Source organism: Strix uralensis, chromosome 1 (genome assembly GCF_047716275.1).
Source record: "Strix uralensis isolate ZFMK-TIS-50842 chromosome 1, bStrUra1, whole genome shotgun sequence".
NCBI lineage: Eukaryota > Metazoa > Chordata > Aves > Strigiformes > Strigidae > Strix > Strix uralensis.
Window position 1 is genome coordinate 13716627 of NC_133972.1, and position 27934 is coordinate 13744560.

Sequence of the window (27934 nt, forward strand, 5' to 3'; positions counted from 1 at the left end):
CACAAGACTGCAAATCACAGTATTTTAGGCTATAAGACTGGATTTTTAGTTACTTTAATCAGTAGTTTCAGGCCTTCAGGATGCTCACAAGTGTCTTCACAACAATGGAGGGTTTAACTGTCCTTTAAAACAAGCTGTACCACAACCTCTAGAACCCATAACGCCTGCTTTCCTACAAATTTGGGGTTCCTGACTGAGTTCTCTGTTGTGTAATAAGATGCATGTTCAGAGTGAAGCCTTTCCCATGAATGGGTCCTTCTAAATACTTTCTCCTTTTTAGATCCTCTTGTATCTAATAATGGTTGAGATTAGGTCCAGTTTCTCCCACTGTGGAAGGGCTAATAGGTTCTCCAGCTGCATCCACCTGCCAAAGATCATTCTCCCTTAGAATGGCTGCCAAGGGCAGAAATCCTGTATGCAGTGCAGCCTCATTTGTTCAGCTTGTCTTTCAGGTGGCCAGAAGTTCATCTGCACGATTAAACAGTCAAAAGCTTTAAAACTGGTGCAACAGAATATGTAAATTCGTCTTACAGATGACAGCAAGTTTTCAGTAGCCTCGTGAAAGGAAAATGACATTTTCAAATCTGATGTGAACCATATTATATTCATCTCTCTTGAGCCCTTCTTTGAATATTTTTTCACAAGCTACTGCATCAAGAAGGGCACACTTCAACCCAGCTGACATGTTTGAGTGAGATAAGGTTTGCAAGATTTTCAATCTTTTTAATCCCAGCAGGTGCTTCCTCTGTTTAGGATTTAAAGTTTCTCATACCATAGCCAATTTAGCCCGCAAGGCATGGTTACCAAAGCATCCCCTGTAGAATGATAAAAACCATTCTTCCCCTGTACACATAGATTACAATTTTGTTGAGGTACATCATTCTCCATCTGAATCCAAGGAAGGACTGTCATATAAAGTAGAGCTGCCTTCATTCAACCAGTTAAGAGAGCCCTGTAACAAAGGGTCATTATAGGTCCTGCCTTACTCTGCTGCTATATGATAAGGACCAGCGTAAATTAAATTTCCTGTGACTCACCTGCAATTGGAGGAAAATTTATTGCTTAGTTGCTGCTACAGCATATGGATTTGTCTCTCCCTGTGTACAGAGACATGCAGTAAGTATGCAGAGAGTCCCACTGAGGAGAATGAGCCTGTTATTTTGCAACAGGCTGTTGTGAAAACAGGCTGTTTCAGGGGCACCTGCAGCCTCCAGAAGGAAAGGGAGCTAGCTGGGTAGTGTGGAAACTTCGGCAAATAGGTCAAAGAGTAGTGTTGTTAAAAGCCAGAAAGCAGGTGCACACAATGTCCTTTTTGAGTGGATGAACTGTGTCAATAGGCAGGCAAACCAGAGCAGCTCTCCTGCTCGTTAATTCTGTCCCTCATTCCACCATTTCCTGTTCATTAACTCCCTGCCCGTTTCCCTTCTCTGCCGGAGCACATTACTCAGACTCAATAATTGTCTCTGAAAGGGAAGGGTGTTGAAAGAAAGGGCCAGAGCAAGACCTCACATTCCCCACCTCTCCCAAGCCATCTTTCCTGCTAGAAAGAAATCAAACAAGCATTTTACCGTTCCTTGGAAAGATAAATGTAAGTCAGGTTTAAGGAAGGTATGTGCCCTCCGGCCAGGATTTACCTTTGTGCTGCTTATTCTGTCAAAAAATGCTTGTTTTTTCTGAAGGGACTGTCTCGCACACTTCTGAATCTCACCCATGCTCTAAATCCTTCAGGAAGAAACAAACACAAAAGTCTGGTTTTGTTTTAACTGACTTTTGTAAGGAGGGCAATTTCTTGTTGCTTTTCTGTACGTTTTGATATATTTTAACTAGGACTGTTACGCTTGGCTGATTGTGGCGGCAGCTTGATGTGCTGTGTGGACACGCATGCAGATAGGCTGTGTAGTTGTCCTCTGAGAACAGTAGCAAACGCCTCCCTTTGGATAGGTCCATGTTTCTTGGTACACTGCTGGCCCACAGAAGCGTCACCTGTGGTCCCTGGCCCTGTCCAGAACGGACAAGGGGCCAGAGGACCTTCTCTTACACCGCTCTTCACATCAGAGAGTCAGGTATAGTCAGGCCCTGCAGAGATACCAAAGCTGTGTGAAAGGGTGGAAGGGTTTGTGGGCTGGAAAACTCACATGCTTTGGCCACAAAGCACTGTGTCTGCTGGGGTGATACTGCCAAGAAACACAGCCTGCAACAGAGCTTTTTTATCTGTTGTATTGACAGGCACCAGGAGTGGCAACGTCTTGTTAATTATTTCATCTCGTTTATCCAGACCAGTTAGTACTGCACTTGTGGAACCACAGTCAGGCCCCCAGCTTGAGCAAGCCCTGGTGTGTCCCAGAGGGCTGCAAGTGCAAGGCCAGACTGATGGACCACACAACCTAGAGTTGCTGTCCCCACGTTTGCTTAGGCTGGCCACCGGACTTAGTCCTTTCACACAGAAGCGCTGCCCGTGGCCTTTGAAGGGTTTGATACAGTTCTGCCGTAAGGCACCGATCAAATTAAACTCACCATTAACGGCTACCACGACACGTGCTCGTGATTGTAAACACCTTGATCTAGGTGCACTACCCTTTCATGTCAGCTTTGCATGAACGCCCTCAAAGCCATGTAGAGGTAGAGAAGTGATACAAGCAGCAAGGAGAAGACCAGTGCTGTTCACACATTCAAGCAATTTCTTAGCAGAAACAGCATTCCCAAATCTGTGAGACTTTTCTTGGCAATTTGCTTTCGGGTTTACGTTATTCCAAATGGCTCCTGCCTGCCCAGCACAGTCGAGTAGCCATGGGGTGAGCACTGTGGTGAGGAACACCCAGTGCTCATAGTATTTTCATTCAGTGTTCGCTTTCAGAATGTATAGGGATGGATGAGGGTGGTGAAGAACAAAACCAAAAAAGCCGACATGCATTATTTAGGACAAACGGACTTGATTATAGATCCTGAAGGTGCTATAAAACTGATGGATTACAGGCTCAGCATTTCTGGGATTTGAGCTGTCTGGCTTCCACTGTGCTTTCATTGTGTCAGCTCCCTCTCTTTTCATTGCTTTTTGCTGGAAACACTGCACTGGAGCACAAGTGAAGCGAAGCAGGTCCTAACTAGACCCAACAGCTGCCTTTTGTTGCTGCTGTGGAAACAGCTGTAAGAGGGTAATATAATCACGCTTCTGTTAGCCGTCAGCTGCATATCATAAGCACCTTTCTTGGATGCAGGGGACCCGGAGGCAGCTCCTGTGGTGATGTAAATGCTAATTGGGCCCACAGCATGCTATTTTGTGCCCCATTTGACATACTAAGCACTTGTTGTTCTGTCCCATGAGCATAAACTTGACTGAACGGATATTCTGCGCCGCTTTTATTACAATGAGACTCATGTTTCATTCATATGCAGGAGGGGTCTTTGCACTGGTTCCTGTAGGAATGGTTTCTCGGCTTTTTGATCTGTTTCTCATCTTTTGTGCAATAAAACTTTACTATGATGTCAGTCAGCTCAGGCTTGGAGTGCTCGCATTTGGGATGTTGGATTTTTTTCTTTTCCCTTTTTACAAATAAGCAGGTTTTGGATGGGTGATGGGGGTTTTTCTTACAAAAAACAAACTCACCTGGATTCACACCAGTTCTGTATTTTTCTGTCTGAGGTTACTGATTTAAAGCCAGACTCGATGGAAGACTAATAAGTCATAGCAGAAATCATAGAAAGAAAAATTTAAGAGCTTATCATCACAAGTCACATATTGTAATGGGCGGGGCACTATTTGAGTGTATTTGGAGCGGGACTACGGGGGTTGTTGTTCTTGGAAAACAAAACCAAACGCAAGAGTATGTAAATACTGAACACATCCGAGCATCACCATTAAAGGGGTCTGGGGACAGCTTGCCTGAGCTTTAGATGCTGACTTTAACATGTGTCCTTGGTCACAACAGTTAACTTATTTGAACTTCAGTTTCCCTCTATAAAGTCAACTCGCTAACCTTTTAAAGTACTTTAAAGCCCCACTTTGGAAAGGGTTGTAACCGTCAGAAACTGGATATACTGATTCACCAAATACCCTTTGCAGCTGTTTTGATAGTATGTTTTCTGCTGAGGTGGAGTATTACAGTATTTCACTGGCTAAATATTGTGTTTGATGGAGTCAGTCTGTATTGGAACATTCAACTAAAGATCACAGAAGGTGAGTCTTCAGAGCGTTTATTGGTTTGACACAGGGGAGCACATGACGTGCCAGCTGCACGTATGGGTACTGTAGGAGATGGATAAAGAAGAGATCCGTTATTGATCAGAGGTGTAAGGGGTGGTGTTAGGTATTGGAGAAAAAGAAGTAAATGAATAAATGTAAGAAACTAAGTCAGAAACAAAAACCAGTTGCTATCTGTTTAAGTTTCTATGCTGAATGTCTTGAGTTACACTTCATTTGCTCTGCATTTTTATATCCCAGGTTCAGGTTCAGCGGTCGTATTCTTGGCCTTGCTCTCATTCATCAGTACCTTCTTGATGCTTTCTTCACAAGGCCATTCTACAAAGCACTACTAAGGCTGTAAGTATAAGCATGCAACCATGCAGAAACCGTGCAGAATCCGTGTTCCTGCAGTGAGTCCTACAGAAACACAACACAGACCCTTGCGGAGTTGCTTCAAGCACTCCGACCTTCAGGTTCTTTCTACTGTTGGTCTGTGATAGAAAACCATCGCATTTTAATTTTTCTTTACTTTCTCCAAGAACTTGCCTTTCATAAATGCTATCTGTGTTGATAAAAGTGCATAATAAGTATGACATTTAGGAACACACATTTAAAAGTACTGACCCATAATTCCAGAGTTTACTAGTGATGAAAAGTTATCAAACTTCAACTACATGGAAGACTGGAAAGAATCTTTGATGGAACAAAATAAAACCACAGAAAAAGGAAGGTCATATTAAGAAAAATATATAATTTCTCATGCCTCACTGGTGGAGTAGGTTTTCATTCTAAAACACAACTCAGGTTAATTAGGAATGCTAATGGAGATACAAACAGTTGAATGCTTCTTGTTGGTCTTCTACTCTCTTTTGTATTAGTAAGCAGCAGCTACCAGTAATATATTACTTTCAGTGTCAAGTTTATAAGGTTAACTTTAATTGACAATCTGTCCCTATTTAATTAATAGACTACAATAAGACAAGGTACATAAAATTTGCAGCAATAAGAAAAGCTGTAAGTAGTAAGTCACAACTGCAATTAAATGACAAAGAGCAGAATAAAGCTTAGCTGATATAGTTTATCAATTAAGATGGTTCCAAAGCAGCAAAGGTATTTGTCTTACTAGTCCTTTGAGTTCTTTAACAAGTATTAATATATTTTTTTCAAACAATGAGTATTGCTGGGGTCCATATCTATATTGTATCTGATCTAGTCTGGAAATAGCCTGAAACCAAGAGTGCTCCCTGCATCCTTATGGCCCCTTCAGGGGATTTGAAACCAGACTGCTCCTAACATCCACGCGCCCTTTCCACAAACAAGGCCGGCTCCTTATTAGCAGAAATTTAGGCTGCCTGGTCTGCCTTGTGTCGGTCTTGTGCGCTCACCTCAAGGATGATAGATTCATGGAAGCAGCCAGGCACCACATGGTGGGGCCCATCCGCACAGAAGGTAAGCGTGTGCTCTGAAGTGCAGGGCATCCTGAAGATTCACATAAAATCAAGCCCCAGGGGTGCCTTCTGACAGCAAATAGTGCAGGCAGCCAACAGATTTGGCCTTGAGCCCAGCCGTGCAAAGCAGACAGTTGCAGAACTGCTTTCAGAGGGTCTGTGTAACAGGCTTTGATGTTAACAAAACCAAACGAACACCAGCTTTATGTTGGATCTTCAGCATAAATTTGTTCACATTCTTAGTAGTAAGTCATCCTGCCAGTAGTCATGGGGTCATATATTCAGCTACATCTTTTTTCTTGCCTCGCGATCAGGCCATGTGACTTAAGTGACTTGGAGTACCTGGATGAAGAGTTCCATCAGAGCTTGCAGTGGATGAAGGATAATAACATCACAGACATCCTGGATCTCACCTTCACAGTGAACGAGGAGGTGTTTGGACAGGTGAGCACAGCTATGCAAAACATCTGAAAAGCAAATCTGAAGCTGACAAAGTTGAGCATGATGAACATCTTTCTGTCAGAACAGATCCTTTAGCCTTTCAATAACATTTTCTTCTCCTACCTTCTGTTTCTTTCAAGCCACCTGTTTCAATGCAGATGTTTATTCTTAGGGTGTATAATATAAAATACCAGCCCCCCTACAGGCCTGTTGAGCCACACACTGATGAGCATGAGGAATTCTGTGGAGTGCAGCTCTTCTCTCCAGGGCATAGTTCACACAGATGTGGCATTCGGTGAATGCAAGCAATGTAACCTAAAGCTGATGTGACTGAAAGGATGGGGGTGTTAGGAGGGGAGAAAAACATTTGGCAGGTGGTGTAGGACCTGGCAACTCTCATCATTATTTTGTCTGATATCTCCCTGTTAGATTCTGTGTCTCCTACTTACCTTGCACCTACTTAACAACTTGGTATGTACATCCATTCATTATGCTTTCTACCACTCAACTCTACCTTAATCAGACAATTCTCTTTAACCTAGCTGATCTGGATAACTATAGCCTTAAATAGGGTGCAACCCTGGCATAAGTGCAGACTGGTGACCAGAACAAGTGTCTCCTGTGGGATTCTTTGGCTTGCACTGAAGCCCTGCTGCTCTTTGCTAGATTGTAACTGTCTCTGGAAAGCCTTGAAGGGACCCAAAGCAATGTTCAGACCAAGATTAAGGGCCTTCAAGGAGATACTGAAAACTAGATAGGCTGAATAACCAAGCTCACCGAGTACTGCAGAAGCACACACAGTGTCAATGGGAGCAGAGAGATCAAGTGGAATATACAGAGTGGCTCTTAGCCCTTGAAATTAAAGTTGACAGGAGGAGTTTGCATAGAGCTAGCGTAGCTCTGCAAGCTAGGGGAGAGTTAGGCTAGTTTCTGAGGGGAGTGATTCTGGCCTTGAGAGTAAAAGGGTTGCTCAGCTATAAGCTTGAAAGTAACAGAAAGCAAGCAAGGCTTCAGGGGATATTTTCAAAACTGGCCTTAGTCTCCTTACAGTACAAGGTCATGAAGGATGAGCAGAGTCAAGGGTGGATGAAATGAAAAGGATGGGGTGGAAGAAATTAAGTAGGAGGCCTCTGCAGGAGTGATAACACTGTTTTTCCACAGACTTAAATGCAAGGGTTTTTTCATGGGCTTTGAGCTGAGAGCTTGCATGACATTCAACTGACAGTACAGTGGTTTCCCTGGAAAGTATGGCTATGTAAGACTAATGCACAATGACAGACAGAAACATACAGACATACTCACAAAGACAGATGAGACAGGTTTGTATTTACATTGGAATACTACAAAGTTGGGTAAGAATCTCAGCCTGAATTGCCCTGATGCATCTGAAGGTAATATTTGGCACACTAATTACTTGTTATGCTCTCCCCAAAGAGTCTGTTGTGGAAGATAAGAGGTGGCTCCAAAGAGAATAGAAAAAAAATCACAATCTGTTATAGATACTGTGATATGAAAGCAAAAGAGCACTAAAAGACAGATTTTGATGCTGGTTATCATGTTGTCTAGTGCTTTATTTCGTATGTACTAGACACTAACCTTGCTAGATCTAATGATGGGGAAAAACCAGTTCTCACTGTGAGTTACAACTGTCAGAATCCAAGAGTCCTAAGTGAGAGTGAGATTTTCGCCCTTCTGAAATTTGCTAAGTGCTGACAGCAAAATAACGAAGAAATCGCAGTCACATTTTATGCTCACAGATGGATCCCAGTGGGAAATTCTTGCATGCCAAGAGTATCTGACCACTTAAATGCCGTCTAAGCATTGCTTTGCTGGATACATGTGCAAGTGTACATCACAGTGGGAGCTCTGCTAATATTTGGGAAGCTGGATTTTAAAGGTTGGGTAAGGGAAACAAGAAATAGTGGTTCTTTGAGAAGCTGTGTGGTGGATGGGTTATGGCCCTTTTGTCCTGCTTCCACAATGACTTTATTATGGACCAGTCACTACTTCTTTCATTTTTTCTTTCTTGTCTTTTCTCAACATGTATTTAGCTTTTAAGCCTTTCAGGCCAAATCCTCTTTCTTGGTACCTTTTTCATTAGAATTTACTACTGAGGAGTTCTAGCCTTCTTGCATATTGGAGCCTGGAGCGCTACTGTATCAGCAAAGATACGATGTCAAACCAAGCGTTACACATTTTTACTGGTGGAGACTGGATGCCAATTTGAGAATATCAGTTATAAGACAGAGAGAGGTGTGAGTTGCTTGTGACCCTAAGTCCTGTCTCATGGTAGAAAGTGTTCTTCCAGGCCTGTCTCTGAGCTCTGTATGTGGATACAGCCTGTCTGTGAGCCCTGGCAATTGCTCTGGTCAGGTAAAAGGAGTGGGCTAGATTGGTTGAAACGTCTCCTTGCTAGTCTGAAACATGATTGTGAATCCTAGCTCACAACTGTGGTTAATGCCTCTATGAACAAGAAAGAAAAAATAGGGACACACTGTTATTGATTGCCTGCCTCCAATTCTAGATAATTAGTTGTATTTGAGAAGTTAAAGAAATCACCAGCATGTCTAGGTGTTTGTGGGAAGTCTTGCAGGAGATTTAGAACATCTGGACTTAAGGTTGTGCTTAAAGCTAGACAACATTTAGTCTTTGGTTTTGACAGATGTATCTTAATGCCACACAGTCTTGAAGAATAGAGCGTGGCAGCTGGGCCAGAGTCTTACCCTCTGGACGATGCAGCGTTGCTTGTATAATGGTGATGCAGTCATTACATTTGGGAATTTAACCTGAACCAGCTAAGAATTCCTAAGCCATTACATCCAACCTTACTTGTTCTTGCTGTTTCTCAACAAAGCTACAGATTAGATGACTCATTCAGTGTTTCCATAATTCATAGTGTTACAACAGGTCCCTCAAGTAAAGTGACCTAAATACTATATATGCTGTGTGCTGTCTGTGGAGCTAATAAATAGATAATAATATAAATAATATGTAAATAATACAAATAATGAATATGTATTCATGCAGCTCACTATCTGTGCTAGACATCATTGTTATAACAGTAGAAGACTGAAGAGGACAGCAAAACATTCTTCCTTTTAAATCCACTAGATTGAATGTGAAAATAATTGCAAGATAAATATTGTTTTCTGTCATATGTGAGAAGGAGTATGTGTTTGCTGGGTAGAATCTAGATTGATTCCTTAAATCCCTTCTCAATCTTAAGCCTTAGTAACCCAAGACAACTAAATTAACCATTAAAATGCAATGAAATGCTGTAGCTCTTGGTTTTAAAAAAAGTTATTTACAGTACAAACACTTCTCAGGTTTGGATGGCTGATACAAAACTCTGAATCCCACACTGACTATATTTGTCATCTGTGCAGGGTGTTGTACAGGTCTTGCTTAGGTAGTGTATTGGGAGTATTCGTTTTGTGATAATTTTTTTGGCTTTTGGCATTTCTGAGTAAACACTTTTTTAGCACTTGGGGTAGGGTAACACTTGTTGCCTAAGAGACAAGTAGATATCCCTTCCAGTTGGAAAAACAGTTTGCCTATTCCAATAATATGATTGCCTCTCCATCCTGTTGTTTCCCATACCGTTGCTTGGATAATCTACAGCACGTAGAAAGCTGGTGTGGCTGTCACCCTCTCTGCAACTCCTTGAGGAGGGGAGGAGAAGGATAAAAAGAGCGGCCAGAGTGGCACATTGTACATGGCTTACAGAAGGTGCTCTCCGAATCAGTTGTGGGTACAGTTTGGAGTAACCGAAAGGTCAGTCTAGCTTCAGCTGGGGTTAAGGCTAGGGCTGGGGCTGAGGGGGGTTCCCTCATTATCCTTTTTGTTTCCACTGCAAACGGACAAGAGGCCAGGAGGCCACAACCAGAAATATGGCTGTTAGATTTTTCACTTACATTTTCCAAGTACAGCTTAAATTTGAAATTTATGTGATCCATACATTGCTACACCACTATTTATCTTTGTTCCATAGGTGACAGAGAGAGAGTTGAAATCTGGAGGGGCAAATACAGCAGTGACAGAAAAGAACAAAAAAGAGTACATCGAGAGAATGGTTAAGTGGCGAGTAGAACGAGGAGTGGTTCAGCAAACAGAGGCCCTGGTCCGTGGCTTCTACGAAGTAAGTAACAAAATTATGTTCCCAGTCTTCCATTCCTCATCCGAATGAGATGTCCCCATGGTTAAACTATGCTTCATTGGTACCCTAGGAAACAGCTAAACAGACACCACAGGTGGCAAGGAATTGGAGTGCTTGGATCTGTAGAGACAGGGACCTTGGATATGCCATGTTTAGCATTAAGGGAGAAAGGAAAGAAATGTGTGTTATTGATATGAAATGTGTGTTCTCAATATGATGAAGCATAATGAACCAGAGTTAAGAAAGATACTGCTTTCCATTCACGTAGTAAGGGAAGTAGGCATTTGCACATTTTGTTTCACCCTGCTGTGATAAAAAAGAAGATTGTGAACAATCGTATGCTTCAGTAAGGAGCTGGTGTGACACACTCTATCTTTAGGGACCCATTCCAATAAAGTTGGTCCTTGGATGCAATCAGCTATATTCTTGCTGGTATTCATGGATGCTGCTCTGTTGTTAACCCTGGATTTTGCTAGTTTATCTTTGCTGAAGACCTGGATCTGAGAACATCCTTCTGGAAGAGCTGCTACAAGAACTGCAAAAGACTGGATGAAAATCTGTGACTTTGCTGACTAAACCCTATAGACATCTATTCTTGCCCCTTACTACTCATATTCAAACATGTATCTTGCCCTGACAGCTGTGTAATATAAGTAGAAGTTGAGGGCTGTCTCGCAGAGGGGAATAAACTGAAAGAATGGCAACCCTGCAAAATGAAACAGCAGATAATGGACACGCAGAATAATACTGATAACTGATGGTTCCAAGCAGTCGTGCACTGACATTCACTGGGGGCAGAGTGAGGGTGGCTTTGTAGCTGAACAGACTTGGTCAGCCCTTTGCTGTAGAAAGGGGTTGGCTGACTCCATATAGTTAACTAAAGTGTGCATATGGTTCCCTAGCTTCTTCTCCCTGTGAGTGCTGCAGGCTGTTAAAGCTTTTGTTTTCACATAATGAAAGTGAACCATCTTCAGTGGATGAAGACCTGAGGGCACTGCTACACAATTGTAATCAAATTCCAATGAGAAACAAATATAACTTAAATTTTCTATATTACAAATCCAGTCTTTGACTATCAAAATCACTTGTCAGAATTAATGTAACAATGAAGAATGTTCTGCACAGATTATGTCCTGCCACTTGCATTGTTTCATTGTGGTCAAATCTCATGTGTCATTGTTTGCAGCTCAAAACATCACCTGAAGAAGAGCACAGATTTATCAGCAGAGGAGTGGAAGTCACCTGCCAGCATGCAGACTTTGTCAGAATAAAGAGCTGACCATCAGAGCCATAGGCTTACAAGACATTGCATCTGCTTTATTTCCAGTCTGAAACTGTGCTTACAAGTGTTTTTTGTTCCAGGTTGTAGACTCCAGGCTTGTCTCTGTTTTTGATGCCAGAGAACTGGAGCTGGTTATAGCTGGCACTGCAGAAATAGATCTTAATGACTGGCGTAACAACACAGAATATCGTGGAGGTAAACTGCCTGCTGATAATAACTGATAATAACACTAATAACTTGACTGGTTTTGGTCTAAAGCATGAAAGACTTGGTCCATCTTTTCCTTCTGTCTTTCTGGAGGGAAATGCCCTATTTTTTTCAGGAAGTTTTTATGAAGAATAACTCGTGAAATAAAATAAGTAAGATCTCAGGTTTGGATCAACAGATGTAATAATACTGAAATTGCTTCTGCTACTTCTATCCAGATTTTACCACTCAATTCCTACCGACTTAACAGGAGTTTTGACTGTTAAAGTCTGAAAAGGATTTGCAGTATTAGGTCTAAAAGTTTGTTCCAAATTACACTTCAACAACATACAGATCTTGCTTAACTGTCCCCTCAGCCTAAACTATGTCAAGCTGGATTTTTTCCCTTCTCCTCTACTGCTTGGCCTGGTTTTGCTTTAAACTCTGAGCATGATTTATCCAGGCTGCCTTGGGTAATGGATAAATGCGAAATCCACCAGTTCTGCACTACAAAAGGAAAGTCCCTGAGGTTCACATATCCTCCTCTAAAAAACAAGGTGTCGGTCTTTGCTGCTCACTGCCCAGCCTTTGTGTTACCTTGAAATACGCAGCTTACCACAAGCACAGCTGGTCCCTGAAGTTATTCTCCTCCTACTTTTTTCTGTTTAGCTATTGAAACAGATTCAGCCTGGGTTTACACTGGCTTTCACTAGCACAAATCAAGGCACAGAGTCCCTCAGGTGGGAAGTTTGCCAGGCAAGGGCTTGCGGCAGCAAACTCCTCTCCATATGTTGAACACTATTGCAATCCAAAAGAGAATTTGTTTAGGAACCAGAAATTGTTAAGCCGTTAGGACTCTCACTGTGTGGCATATCGCACTTGGTCTTTTATATCTCATGCAGGTAACTCCAGTTCTTGCCAAGTGATTTGTGAGAGGCCAATGTACCTCAAATATATATTCGAGTTTCAGGGTTTCAAATGAGTTAGTAATATTATAGTAGCCACAGCCAGGACAAGATTGGGGCTGGGACCTACTGCTCATCAAGAACAAGACACATTGTTAGGTCAGGATCTTTTCAGTTGGAGATCTACTGCCCTGTGCTAGTGGGAACAAATTTTGATACTACACTTCCCACTTAGAGGGGGTGCTTTTATTTTCTCTCTCTTGCTTCTTGGTTTAGGTTACCATGATGGACACATAGTAATACGGTGGTTCTGGGCAGCAGTGGAGAGATTTAACAATGAGCAGAGACTCCGGTTGTTGCAGTTCGTCACTGGAACATCAAGCGTGCCGTACGAGGGCTTCGCAGCTCTCCGGGGGAGCAATGGGTTACGGCGCTTCTGTATAGAGAAATGGGGGAAAATAACCTCCCTTCCAAGGTATGTCCCAACTAGGATACAAAGACAGAAGTGCGGTGAGAAAGGTGAGCCTGGTACTTTGTTGAATGTCTCTGCCAGTGAAAGATAATGAATACAGTAAGGACATCTTAAAACAGCAAAGAAATGATTAAGTTTGTTCTGTAGTTATATTCAGAGAAAAGTGGGGGTTTTTGCTGCCTTTTTGATTTGCAGGCTCAATGTAAACTACTTTGAATCCTGGGAAATGGTTAAGGTAAAGATTTCCATAGGTCTAAACCTAGTTCTCTTATTTTGATTCTGGAACAGATCCAGACCAGCAGGAGCCTGTCAGCTGATTCGGTTCCCTTTACTTCCAAAATACTAGTACAAATACTTGTGAGTTTACAGAGCCATAAAAGCCAGAATCTGTCTCTGAGTTTTGGCTAGAGACCTGAGCGTAATCCTTTCATTTGCTCTGATGGTTCCACTTTTTCATCACGAAGAAGCTTAGTGAAGGGACTTCAGACCATGCGGTGATAATACCCAATTTGTTACATCCAGTTCAGTCAGCCAAGTAGGAGCAAGAGCAAATGAACTGTAATCTCATACAGAGTCAATAGACTTCACAGTGCTTCCCAAAGGAGAGGTCATCTTCCTTTTCAGAACAAAGGGACTGGGGCACAGAGGGGTGGTCTGATTTGGCTAAGGCCACCCAAGGCACAGCCAGGGATATGTTCAGGTTTGAGTTCTGCTCCAGCGCTTTACCCATGACCAGCACTCATCCTTTCTCACTGAAGTGAGTTACCTTTTCTTGAATGTCCTTACAGTTGCCTGAGGCTCTGCCCCCCTGAATTACAGAGCATTTTTCATGGGGCCACATCTCAGCACCTCTGAGGTACTTTTGCTACGTGACCCTTTTACATAACATTTGCCCTCCGAAGGATGCTTTCTTCCTGCTCTTATCATTTGCTTTCAGCTGCAGTCCAAAGGAGGCTACTTTCTTGGCACAGAGCAAAAATTTCTTCTTGCAGACCTTGCAAATATATTCAATCAATTAATAATGAATGGGATCTGGTCCAGTTTTCTAGTTACTTGCCGTCCATGTTGTTTACCCAGAAGCATACTATAAGACATGGACTTGAGCAGACCTCCAGAGTCCTCTGGAGAGGGAAAGTCCAAATATGGTCCCTCTCTTAGTCGAAGCCTGCTCAAGCCCATGTTTATGCAGTGGGGAGGTGCAGAAGCTGGACCAGAGTACTGTATCAGCAGACATTCAGAGCTGACATCTTGTGTGGACTCCCTCTAAAGTCAGGAAAAAGGAAGTACGGGTATTTGAGGCACAGTTCATCACACCTAAACACAGACTTTTAAAATAGCTCAGTTGAATCACACCTGGTACATTCTGATTGATGTCCATCGACCATAAAGACTCTGCAGAGACTATATGGAGAACTAGAGCCTACATGAAAGCTAGATGTAGGCACTGAGATTTAAAAACAGATGAAAACATGTAAGGTCAATGAGATGACTCATGCCTACTGAGCTTCAGCCAACAATATGGATGGAAAGAAAGCCTGAGAGCTACAGTTTGCTATGCGTAGGCCAGATCCTCCTTTTGCAGCATATAGTAGTCTGGTTCTATTTAAGGGTTTCCGAGCTGGCCAAGGGCATGCCTGCCTGTAGACAGGCAGCAACTGGAAGTCACAGATTTGTGCAGCATTTCTGCAGAGCTCTCTTTGCACTCCTTCTGGGATGGAGAGGGGTGAGAGGGGAGGGTGGACCTTCGCGGGTGCACAGAAAATGCCCTGGGCTGACCCATCAAGTTCTGAAAAGGTAATTGGCCTCTTTCTGCTCTGCTTAACTTTCTTTGTGAACCTAGGCATTACTTATGACCTAGATTCAGTTAGCCCCAAGATATTCACATTAACGACTTTATGTTTGTCTGCTGATCACTGAACTTGTTGCTCGCCCTGAAAGAGGCCTCTTTTCCAGGTGAAAGTTGTTAGCACCTTTTAGAAGTCTTAGAGCTCTGCATTCATTTTAGCCAGGGGAAAGAGAAACAACACTTGCTCATGGGGAATAAACACAGCTTGATCACTGTGAATTATTACCTGCATTTTTATAAAATTATGGGGTGCTGCCAAGTGTACACAGTGTTAAGAAATACATAAAACACACAGGCTAAAGCTGGAGGCTCCCTAAATCCTTAGTTAAGCAACTAAATAAATGTTTTTTTAAACTTCTTTTAAATGCCTGATTATGGATTGCTCATGTTTATTTAGATTTACTTACCTATTTACTTAGACTTAGAGGCTAAAAAAAGTCTTATGTCATATCCTGTAGGCCTTTTGCCCCCTGTGATACAATATGAGTGTAACGAACTTTAGCTGTTTAAAATAAACCACAAGAAATTCCCTTCTCCCTCTAACAATTCCTGCAATTTCACAGTGTTACCCTTGCTCCACATTTTCAAAGTCCTAGGAGAAAAACGCAGCTTTCTTGTATCTTAGCAATCATCAGATTTAGTCGTTTATGTGCTTAGGTATGGATTGCACCTCCTAATTACTGGCCTTAGTTCTTAGGCCCTGACCCAATAAATGCAATGCTGTGAGAGGTGTTATGGAAGTTTGCATAATGCTGATGCATTTGGCTTTCCTGACATCCAGGTAGATGGTGGGTCACTGGGGAGAGGTTAGTCTGGCCTTTGGGTTTTCAGCTGCTTTACAAGTGTCAAGATAACTTTTAGCTGTATTAGGAGAGTCCAAGACTCTTTCTGTATTCTCTCACTCCTGCTCCAGATGGCCAAAGTAGTTAGGTGACTCTCCCTTACATCTTGTCCTTACACTTTGGCAACTGCCATTTGCTTATAATGAGCAGAGATGTGATAAGACTTAAACGAGCCATGCTTTTGCACTTGCAACTGCAACGTGGCACTCCCAGAAAAGAGGTATGGTGTAAATTTCTAAAATGCAACACTTCTCGAAGAATAACCACTAATACGTAATGCCTAGAGTGCTTCTTGAAAGCACTGAGGATAAGCAAGACTTTTTCAGGAAGGTTGAGAATCTGGTAACTTCATTCTGAATTGGTGGACTTGTTTGTTCATCAGTACCAGTTCCCCTACATGAACAGGATATTCATGGTGGTGTAGTATGTTCATCTAAGACAAGTAAGAGTTAGATTACACCAGTGGTTTATTTCTGGAGTGTGCATGTGTACCAGACGCATTATTCCTATCTATATTTACTTTGAGACACACACATTAGAAAGTCAAAGCTCAGAGATGATGTTCTAATCCCGGATCTCTAGACGATGACCCTAAAGCGGGTTCCAAAGAAACTGCCAGATTTACACATCTGTCAATGTAAATCTGCAGCATGGTTTCTTCCAAACTGATGTAGCTTGTTGTGTGAAATAACAGGTGCAACCACTTGTTCATCAAGGTTGAGTTTTACTCTCCTTATCTAATATGCAAAGCTTTCTCCCAAAAGGGAGTTGCATATTTTACTTCTCATAACTGGTTGCCTGAGTAGGGATGGATGGAGAATTCTTCAAGCTATAGCCTCTTCTGAAGCAGGAAGCCTCTCTTCATCACCTTTCCTGGGCCATGCAGATATTTAATATGGAACCAGTTTAGCAGTAGTTCTGCAAGAACTTGTTCTTTGTTCCCCACCAAATATTAATGAACAGACACTGGCTTTCTAGCTGGAATAACATAGCTTCATCTGATATTGTGGGAGCAAAACTCCTGGCCCAAAACAAACCTGTGCAAAGAGCTATCAGTGTTTTCTACCATAGCTATCAGAGGCAACAGTTACCTCTTCTTAAATCCTCAGCTGGCAAAAGTGTTCAGTGCCTACAAATGCCACTGCCCCATCTTCTGATCACGCTCCTCACCTGGCCAAAAATCCTGTCAGCTCCAGGGTTATTTCTGCTTGAGTATCAATTAAGTAAGGACCTCAGCATGTATCCCAGTGATTCAAATAATCACATCTGAAGCAAGGAGGTCACTTTCCCCAGCAGTGCTGAGCTGCAACTACCCTTTCATCAAAAGAGATTTTCCTTCATCAGAGTAATATTAGTGATTACCACCATACTGTCTGTGGGTTATGTATGATAAAGATTACCAGTGCTAGTAAATATCTGATCTTTTCTAGGAGAATTCTGTCCCTCCCTATTAGATGATCAAGTATTTAATCACTCCAGAATCCCCTATAGCAATTTAAAAAAGATTGAGTGTGACTACAAAGAACTTTGTTCTCATAATTTCCTTCTTTCCCAGTGGACTGAGTGTGTGTGCTTTGCCATCTTTTATCATTCCTTATCTCTCATCCCTCTTCTCTTTCCTCTTTTTTCACACAGAACAGAAATACCATCCACAAATCTACATTTGTCTGTTAAGCAGTGGTTCCCAGAGAGCATATAAGTGTTCCTTCTTGCAGACAAAAGGAACAAAAGTTGATACCTGTGGGTCCTGAGTTTGATCAAAGAGGATTTTGTGGGTTCATCTAAAGAAAGCAAGGTGAAAAGGGGAAATGCCCAGTTTCTGTCTGGCAGGCATGGTTACATTAGAATACAAGTCTTATTTTAGTTGATAGGTTCAAGCTATAAATAAGATGGGAGGGGGTTCTGTGCACACTGAGTGCCTTTGGACTCTCATCATTATGGGGATTAAAGGAAGTGACAAAGAAAAGAAGAATGCAAAAATCTTAAAAGCTTATACTCATCATTTGCAGAGAGAATTCTTAAAAGAAAAGAAACAGCACAGCTCTGAACAGTGAACAAGATTAAAGGTTCAGACCCACCAAAACTACTTTGAGCAGTAGAGACAGACTGCCAGGAAAAATGAAATTTTAAGTGGTCCATTTACTGCTTTACTTACTGGAGGATGAGGGCACATGAGGGTCAGAGTTGGTTTACATGACTTTATCTTGTGTTTTCTTCTAGAGAAGCCAGAAGCCTTTCCATAAAAGCTCTTACCAATCTAATTCTTATTCCAGACCTCTCACTCCCTGAACCACCCTCTCAAATGTCAGCAGGCTTATGTGGTAGGAGGCTTAAAAGGGAAGAAAGATTTTTCTCATTGCTATGACTGTTTCTTGCACTGCTGATGTAATGTTTTTACCCCAGTATGTGCAGCAAGCATCCCCTGGATTATGCTTACTGTAGTCACTCTCACTGGGATCAGTAGTAGGAGGTCAACACCATTCAGGAGGAATTTACCCCTTTGGAGGACAGGCACAGAGTTAGACAACAGTGGATAGTATGGAAAATAACCTTGCTCTTAATTGCCCTGTGTACTGCAGTATCACACAGCATATGGATACAATAGACTGGAGACTGAGCAATTTGTCTCTAGTCTGGTTTGGAAAATAAAGGTTTCAGCTTCCAGTTGCAAGAGGCAAGGGTGCTATGCACAGCAATACTGAGGAGAGGGGGAACACTGCATGAGAAGGGGTCCCAGTCAACCCTCTCTCTTATTTCAGGTGAGGCAGAATATGTTGTTCAGTCGCATGAGTAGACACCATGTCTGGCTGTTGCAGCAAAGAACCAATTAGGCCCATTGCTGAATGTGTACCAGACGATTTTGCACATAACTATCTTCTTGTAAGATCAAGTGGGCTTCACTGCATCAGAGTTGCAGTAGTTCCACATCAGTTTCACAGACTGGAATTTGAACTCAGGTTTTGCCCTTAGCAATATATTGTGTTTTGCCCCTTCAGTAGGTAGAAGTGTAATCCTAACCTGCACAGTACTCCTGAAAATTAGTTTTCATTTCTGATTTGATGACTTCTTTGGAGTGAAAGGATTTTTTTCTATAAAGTTGCTGAACTGGAGAACACAAAAATATTGCTTGGCAAAATGCTTCAGTGTTTCTAGACACGTTAACTTTTTCTTCCTTTCTTTGTAATAGTTCCTCCCCACAATAAATTCCTTGAGACCTTCTGTAGAAGAGCCAACTTCTGTAAACCTCATAACAGGAAAAGGAATTGACCTTTTTTCTGAGTTTGACTAGGTCAAGGATGACTACAAGTCAACAGCATTGCAAGTTTGTTTCATAACCAGTATGAAATGAGATGGATAATGATCAGTCAAGGTGCATGTCTGCAAGAAAGAAAACACCAGAGTCAGTGGCTGGGGATATGTCTGCACCACACAATAGGATGCATGACAGCGATGTCTGAGATGCTCTGGTCTCATACAGTTAAATGTGCCATGGTTAAGTACCATTACTTTAAGTTCAGAAAAGATACATTAGCAGAATCCACACCATAGCCATCATGACTATGCTGCTTCTAGTTCTGGAGCCAGGCAGCTGAGCTCCTCGAGACCGGCTGTCTCTGAATGGTTCTGTCTTGCCTGTGATAAACATGTTCTGAATGGACTAGAAGAATCCTTCAGTTAATTAACTCCCAGTGGTTGATAAGTATTGGCAATGGATTGTAGAAACAACTTACGCTGCCAAAGATTGCTGAGATAAACAATAAACAGTGCAGGGCTACTCATGGATAATACAGATGAGCTGCCGTGTTTAATTTCAAGAGATGTATTTAATAATGGCTTTATTAATGTTCCTTTTTCACTAACTCACATGTTCCCAGCTCATTTCCGCAAACTGTGTTTATTGTACACTCTCTGAGAGTAACCAGCTAACAAATCTTCATTCAGAATGGCAAAAAGGATGGTAAAAGCTCTCTTAATTGAAATTCTGTGATGCAGTGAAGATTACGTGCCTCTGGCTATTTCAGTTGCCTGATTGCTTTTAATGATTCACCTTTGGTGCTTGATAAAACTCTCCCTCTGAATCTGCAAGTCTCAGGCCAGCCCATCTATCAGTATCATTTTTCTCACTTTGTGGGTGGCCTAAGAGATGACTAGCACAGTTTCAAATAGTTTCTCCAAGATAGCTCTTCTGCTTCAGTTTTGAAGAAGAAACATTGGATTAAAGTATGAGATAGAAAAGCTAAAATTAAAACAACTTCGAGTCTTCTAAAGCCAGAAGCTTAGACATTGTTAGCCATTGAGGCTACATTTCCTTCTGTAGGGTTTTGTCAATTCACATTTATCAGAGGGAGCAAGAGGAAACAAATACTTCTAGCATCATGTAAAACTCCAAGCTCACTGAAAAAAAATGAAACAACTGTAATGAAAATGTGCCCCCCTGTTTGTTGAATGAGCCGTACAGTTTTTCAGTCAGGTGAAATGGATGAACTGTTGGGGCAGGGACTGTTTCTTTGCTCCACATCTGTATGGCACCTCACACAGTGAAGTGCAGTCTGCATCTGGGTCTGATTGCTGCTACAAGAAAAGCTGCAACAAGGTGGAGGCATGCATGGAACCCGTTCCATGGCTTCTTTTGAAGGTGCTGCCAACTGGGGGTAAATATAATGCTAGAACTAGGGGAAGAGAGGGTCATCAAATTGGCAGCTTGCTCTGCACAAAATATTTTGCTTTTGCCTTGGCTACTACAAATAAATAACATTTAAAGGCCAGACTTGTAGCAGATGGCCAACAGCTGACTTACAGGAACATTTTCAGCAAGTTCCTTCTTCAGTTAGCAGATCCCTGAATGATCAGGGAGTCAGCGAGTCAGCCCTGCCTCACTATAAACACGTGCTGAGCCCATTCTGTCAGTGTAGTTCATCACATTATGCATGTCCACTGGTGCAAAACTTACTAGCTGCTCATGTTGGATGTATGGGTGAGTTGCATTTTTTTGGAAAAACTCAAAGCAACCCCAATTACAGTAGTGGAGTTTTCTATCAGGGCCTAGACTCCCAACTCCTCAGTGGCCTCCAGCATTCTTTTCCATGAAGATCCCTGTCAGATCCCTGCAACACCTAATGCAGGGATAGCAGAGAATGATGTTGATACTTAGCTTGAGTCTTCTATTTGAAGTATTCATGTGTATGTGCATGTGCATTTCAGTACCTCAGAGTTTGGTGGTATTTAAGTGTTTTATAGTTAGAATTTCTTTTTAGCTCTCTTGACTGAACTTGAATGTCTTGAGTCTCAGTGGGAACTTGTTTTCTCAATTCTTATATTCTCAAGTTATTTAGGTTAAACTTAACACGTAGCATATTTTCCTTTTGCAGGGCACACACATGTTTCAACCGTTTGGATCTTCCACCTTACCCCTCATATTCTATGCTGTATGAAAAGCTGCTGACAGCTGTTGAAGAAACTAGCACCTTTGGACTTGAATGAGGGGGTTCAGGCACTTCTGGTGTTTTTCTGGCTGATGATGTCACCTTTCCTGTCCACCATCATTTGATCTTGGTTTCCCATGTTTTTATTTTTGAAAACAAAACAAACAAACAAAAAAATCAAGATTAACAAAAGCTGTGCATGAAGAACTGCTGCCCTCTAAGATCTAACCTTCATGCTTTCATCCTCTGTTTCCAATGGACTGCTAGTCTGTATGCAATAGAAAAACAACTGTCTCAAGGTTTCTGTATATCTCTACATACCTCCATTAATAACAATGAAAATACAAATGCAAGTTACACTACACTTGACCAAATGTTAATAAATGTTTACTTCCACCTACGTTGATTAAAAAATAAAAAAACCTCATCGAGCATTCCAAGCTTTTATATGCCCACATCTTCTAAATCAGTTCACAGCCCATCTTACTTCTTAACCGTTGAATCCAGTACTAGGAGCTGGTCAAATATATCTTCATCCATCCTTGTTTTCCCTGTATGTATTGTCCATCTGAGAGACACCTATGAGCAAAACTGAAATTTTTATATACGAACTCATGATCCACATCAGTTGCATCAGCTGGAACTGGCCCAGACACATGGTGCAGATAAGACCTTCAAAAACTAAAAAAACCACCTGTAACGCAATGCAAAGCATAACAGCGATTGTTATGATTGTTACTTGCCAGTACTGGAGAGAACTTACACTTCAGAGATATTGGGAGGGGCATCTCCATTGTAATGTTTACCACACAAGAAGCACAAGGTTGTGCACGCTCAAGAAGGATGTTTTATTATGTAGCATAAAGGACAAGGCTCCCTTACCTTAGTGTTGTATATGACAAGGAAAAGGGGAAATAAGAAGAATGTTCTACTCTTATGAATACCCTTGGGTTCTGTTTACCAGATCTTTGTTTTCTGATGTTTAAAATGCTCCTTTCCAAAGGAGAAGTCTAGACAATCCCATCCCCTGTGTCAGAAGCCATTTATTTTCCGTCAGGCTGGGCTAATCTATGGTTGCTGGGGGCTGGTTTTGGTCCTGTCGTTTTTCTTTTCTTCTTCACTGGAAATCTCTATAACCTCAAGAGTGGTTGTAGACAGACGGTTTTAGTCTAGGGTCTATTAAATGAGAAGCTGCAGTGAATGAGGGTGCTTGTCAGGGATGAAGGGGACTGTAACTCTCTTTGGGTTAAGACTTTGTTGCACTTCCTCTTGGAGTAAACCCAAAGGCCCTCCAGTCATGTTAGGTACCACTAAACTAAAGACCTAGCTCTTGTTAATGCAGACATAACCCTCTTCAGTTTGGGGTACTTTGCATTCCACCTCTGAAGCCAGGGAATGAAAGGAAAACAGCAGTACGCTTGTCTTCAGATGGATTTTGCTGAGGCTGTTACAGACAACCTCACTGCTCTGATTGTGTTCTATTTATTAATCTTTGCTGCCCTTGTTTTCCGAGACTAATCTCAGATTGAAAGTGTTTGTCTTAACTGGGAAAAGGAAATACAAAGTATCTTCTGACACCAGATATGTTAAAGGATGCATGAAATATGAAGTGAGAGACTTGTGAATGGTGAGTGAAGGTAAGTGAGAAGGTAACATCATAATGTCTAGCAGCTCACGTGAAATACCACACCCCCTTGGGGGCTTGTTACTGGTAGTTTTGTGTTAGCTGTGCTTCAGAAAACTGTAAAATCAGGAGATCAGTTCGATGTCTGACACATCTAATTCCTGTAAGTTTTCTCTCCAGAGAAAAGAATTGGACCCTGCTTTCCCACATATTTTTATGGTGGCTATACAGAAACTCATCGCACTTGAAAAACTGCATTCTGAGAGTTTTAGATCATTCTCCTGCTTTGATTCTTAGGTCAATAGGTATTTGAAAGGTGATGGACCCAAGAACATGTTTCTAAGCAGAAATAGTAGCTTTTGTTAATGATACATAAAATATTTGGGATATTGAAATTGCCCCATTCGTTCAATTTCTGTGACATTTCAGCCACTTTTATACTAATTTACTGTATGGCTTTTACTGAGAATCTGTTTTATAGTACATTATTATTCTTATTGAGTACTTGTATTACAGTTGCATACAGAGGCTTGCAGCTACAGGCCAGCTTCATTGTACCAGACACCGAAAATGATGCTTATTATTTCCACAAACAAGCTCTCGGGCATCTATTCCACATGAGCCACTGCGCAGTAGAGATAATGGAAATCTTAACTTTTTTCTGAGGGCGTCTGTCACGTGCACATGAATTACATCAGAGTAAGTCACACCAGGAGAGACTGAACAATGAAAGCTTCCAATGTATCCAATTTCTGCCTCTTCACCACTGGGCCCCAAAATCCAGTGATTCCTTATGGTTCTTGCTTTATTCCTGGTGATGTTACAGAGTTACCTGCACTATGTCAAATGTTGGATGTCTTCTGACAATAGAAGAAAAGAAAGAGAAGTATCCAACTGGTTGGTCCACGTTTGGCCAAGGAAAATAGTGCATCAAGAGCTGTCTCATTAACATAGTAAAAAAGTTTAAAAAAAAAATCCAATCTTTACAATATTGTATAGTTACATTTTTTAAGTATTTTAAAATTATATTTTATTAAGAAAAAGTGAAACTATTTTTTGTAGCATAATAGAAGATGTTTGTATTTCAGAGACAGCATCAAACCCCACTGATTGAAACAAGGAAGGCTTTCTCCTGAAATTCTTCTTCACAACATGTTCTGGCACCCGGCACACACTAAACTAGATTAGGTGTTATGCATCTCCACATTTGGCACATGCCATCTTGAGCACCTCGTGTGTTCCTGCTCTGGGAAACATACAGCATAGCCAGCTACTTCCCATCAAAATCCTTGGTCCAAGCTGTCTTTCAAGCGCACACCCTAGTATTTTTAAAAGGTTGCTTTGTTAGGTGACTGTGATGACATCAAAGTAACAAGGTCATGCAGATTTCCTTGCAAGGTTTTTTTGGATCTAAAGCCAGGAATAGAGGAAGACAGTTGATTATTTTCATAAAAACAAAGGGAAAGAAGATGCCATACTCTGCTTTTCTTGCATTCTGCCATTCCAGCCCTATCCTTCTCTCTTCCCAAATGCCCTACCCCAATAGGTTTTCAAACACTGACACCATCTCTAGGATATCCGGATCGACGCTTCACAGTGCATTTCTCCATTCGTTGCGTCATAGCATGGGCAGAATCCAGTCTGGAGTGGAGGGGAAGCCATGCATCTAAGTGGCACCGTAATGTTAAAGTGAGGCAGTGAATGGTGCTAACAGGAGAGAGGGAGGAACCCATCTCCCTTGACCTGTTATTTAACCTGCCCATTATGCAATTAATTGACTTTGTTGTTGTTACACATATGCAAGGCATATACCCTTCCTTGTTCACCTTTCGATTCAAGTGCTGTTACTCATATAATCATCTGTGCGCTCCCCAGGTCTGCATTTTCATTTGTAAAACACTGATTGTTAATTACAGAATTTCTGGTTTCATTGTTTTCCCACAGGAAAGACTAGAAGATATTCCATAGAGGAGATTTAAAGTGAAATAATCTGTTCGGCTCTTTCACCTCAGTTCCCTTTAAACGTGGTGGTGGCTAGATTAAGATATGACATTAACATCAATAGATTTTAAAATGCAAGTGAAAAATTGAATAGGCAATCTGACAGTGCTTGTGAATTGCAGTTTTCAATAGGAGCAATGAATATTGGTGAATTGTACGTTTGGTTTCAGAGGGCCCATCTCTCTTGAAGTGATTGTTGTGATGGTGTTAATGGTAGGGGGAGGGAAAGGGGTATTTCTGTTTATGAAATCCTGTTGCCACACTAGCATTAAGCTGAAGATATGAGAATGAAAATAGATATTTTAAATCATCAGTAGGTCTTCCACCTTGAAGTAGTCTCACCGACTGTTCAACCACTGAAGCTATGCAGGATTTGATCCAGTACAACCAATCGTACCTTACTGTTAATTGCGTCAGGTCTAAACCTTACAAATGCTGTCACTTCAGTCTGCAGTACGTTACATGAGCGTTCAGTTTCAGTCATGTGGCTGTGCATATTCAGAACTTACTTTTATGTTCTAGGGAGATCCCTGGCTATCAGAAGGCAAGAAGTGAGTGGTCCAAACTACATCTACCATCTAACGGAGAAATCATGAGTTTTGTACAGGTCTGACACAGAGGATTTTTTCACCCAGTTTGTTCAAGTACCCGTGAACTTTTCAATGAACTGTAGCTAAGGTTTGAGTTTGTAGTCTAGTCTGAGAGATGGCCTGTGGGGAGGGGGAGTGTTTGTGGGTTTGTGTTTTGTTGTTCTAGTTTCAATGTAACAAATAGTTGACATACCTCTACTTGAAAACAGCAGGATACTGAATTTGGACATGAAAATCAAATATATACACACACAGAGGACGAGTTAAACTCATCCTTCGCTATTAATCCTGTGACAGTCTATGGAATTCCAGAAGAACAAATTTGACTGGAGATTTGTTTAATTTCTGTTGAAATAATAATTATTTGCCCTGTCTCCAAAGTAATATTAATAGGGCTTCCCAGTCAAGATTAAACACTTTCAGTCAAATGCAGACCAACAGATCTTTCTACAACAAATGCGGTGCTTTTTTATTATTATTCTTGCTGTACCTCAGTGTTCGTTACTAAAAGAAAAATTACTGCAATATACTAAATCTGGGATAGGTTTTCCAGTTATCACAAGGTCCAAAAGATTGGATTGTTACTTTCTCTCTAGTGAGTCATGTAGTTCCTTTGTTCTGGTAGAAAAACAGATGCCTGTAGATAGTAGATACTAGGTAGAGTAAATATTGTACCATTAGCCAAATTCCCTGCAGCTTCCGATTTATCTAACAGAAATGTCTGTTACGGTTTTTGTTAAAGACTACGTAAAGTCAATGGCAGGAAAGGTCCTCATTATTGGACTGATTTTGCTTCTATTGACAGAAAAATGTCACATGATACTCAGGCTGTGCTTTCTATTCAACCATATCACTATAGAGGAATGTCAATAAAATCACTTTGTTATGGCATTGTGTGGACTGTCTATTACAAATAACTTCAAAGAGGATGTATTTTACTAGAGTGGGTGGAAGCTGGCACTAGCGAAAGTCCACTGATGTCAGGAATTGCTCTCCCACGATCTTATCCTTTCTGACCATTGCATTCAGACCCTTCCACTGCTTTTGTTCAGTTTTTCAGGGTACATGTCTAAACCTTGAGGTTCTCCACACAAGTGCGCATAACCAAAGCCCCCACGCTCTCCTAGACTACCCTAAGACCAGCCCTGCCTTGAAAGCGTGTGAGCTAATTCCTCGCTATAAGAAAATGTCTGGACAAAAGAGGTGTATATACTACTTACGCATACCTCGCTTCTAGGTATAATTACTGCATTATAGGTATGAAATGCAAGTGCAAAGATGATTTCTTAATAGCATATGCTGGGTCTGCATTAAGTGTTGACAGCAAATAAATAGCAAGATGCTCTGGCATTCTCAGTACGTCACACCCATTTCTCTACTGCTCGTCACTGTAATATCTCAGGCGTGTTTCATTAGCACATTCCAGGATAGATTAACACGCCTCAGATACACAGTCAGCAGACACCTTGCTGACCATACCTGTTTTCTTACATAAACGGCACCTCATGAGGGATCATGGTACAATATGAAGGATGGGAAAACCTAAATACGAGGAGCTGGTTTTATCAGGAAAAATGTAAATCCATGGAAGACACTCCAATAGAAGTGGTAAGCATATCTTGCACAAGACAGATCAGGAGCAAATGTGAAACTCTGTGACTGTGACAACTCTGAAGAGGCCTTCTGCGGTCGGTACTGCGCTCCATCGTGTGTGGAGGAGCACAGGTCCGAGCCCGTGGCAGGGGCTGGCTCTCCTGCAGCAGGGACGGTGCTGGTGGCAAGACTAGCACCCACCCACACACATGCACAAGAACTGCGGGTCTCGCAGCGCAGCCCTTCTTCAAACCTTGTTTGTGTGATGATTGTGCCTGTGTCTGAGGAGGAAGTGGGGGAGAGGGCATTTGTGATACTAAGCTACGTTTCTCTGAATTTTTCACATGGAAGGAAAAATCAATGTTTACTAAAAAGCAGTGAGATGAGCTGCTGATCATTAGGGTACATCAGAGGTGTCAGTTTGTACAGCAGTGATCCGTTTAGGTGGCTGGAACTACACCTCTTCCCAGAACCCGTTCTAGGATACATGTTACTGAATTTCTGTTAAAATATAGCAGCAGTGTGCCTGAAGCCTCCATACGTACATCAGATGTCTTTCTTGGCATGCTAACAAAACTCCATAATCCTATAGGATATCACAAATCAATAACAATCCCTTCCCACCCTGTGGTAGCAAAGTCATATTTTTTTGCTACAATGGACAATAAATCCACTTGTGGCCTGACGTTCATTCTTGTATAAGAGGCCGGACTGGACAATAGCTGTCATTTCTGGAGAACAATGGAGAAGAAAGCCACAAAGGATCCGCTGTGTCTCTTCTAATCATAAATCCTCCTTGAGCTGCAAAGCCACACTCTTATTATTTTTTAATTTAGTTCTGGTAACCTTCAAAATCAATTTTGCCTGAAAATACCTTTCACTGATAAATCAAAATGAAGAATGTGTGGCATTGTTTGTTTAGTTCCTACCCTCCTGGAATTATGA

At 41.6% G+C, this 27934-nt stretch overlaps 1 protein-coding gene across 5 annotated transcripts in view; it reads left to right on the plus strand.

Annotated features, from left to right (window-relative positions):
- HECW1 (HECT, C2 and WW domain containing E3 ubiquitin protein ligase 1) overlaps positions 1-26287 on the plus strand; it is a 270071-nt gene extending 243784 nt beyond the window's left edge. For all 5 annotated transcript variants that reach the window (XM_074890150.1, XM_074890071.1, XM_074890307.1 and 2 more), the window contains 6 exons: positions 4439-4537; positions 5943-6072; positions 10061-10207; positions 11588-11702; positions 12875-13073; positions 21128-26287. In XM_074890150.1, coding sequence (XP_074746251.1) covers positions 4439-4537; positions 5943-6072; positions 10061-10207; positions 11588-11702; positions 12875-13073; positions 21128-21239 — 802 coding nt within the window. In that variant the 3' untranslated portion in view covers positions 21240-26287. The remainder of the gene's footprint in view (positions 1-4438; positions 4538-5942; positions 6073-10060; positions 10208-11587; positions 11703-12874; positions 13074-21127) is intronic.
- The last annotated feature ends 1647 nt before the right edge of the window (positions 26288-27934 follow it).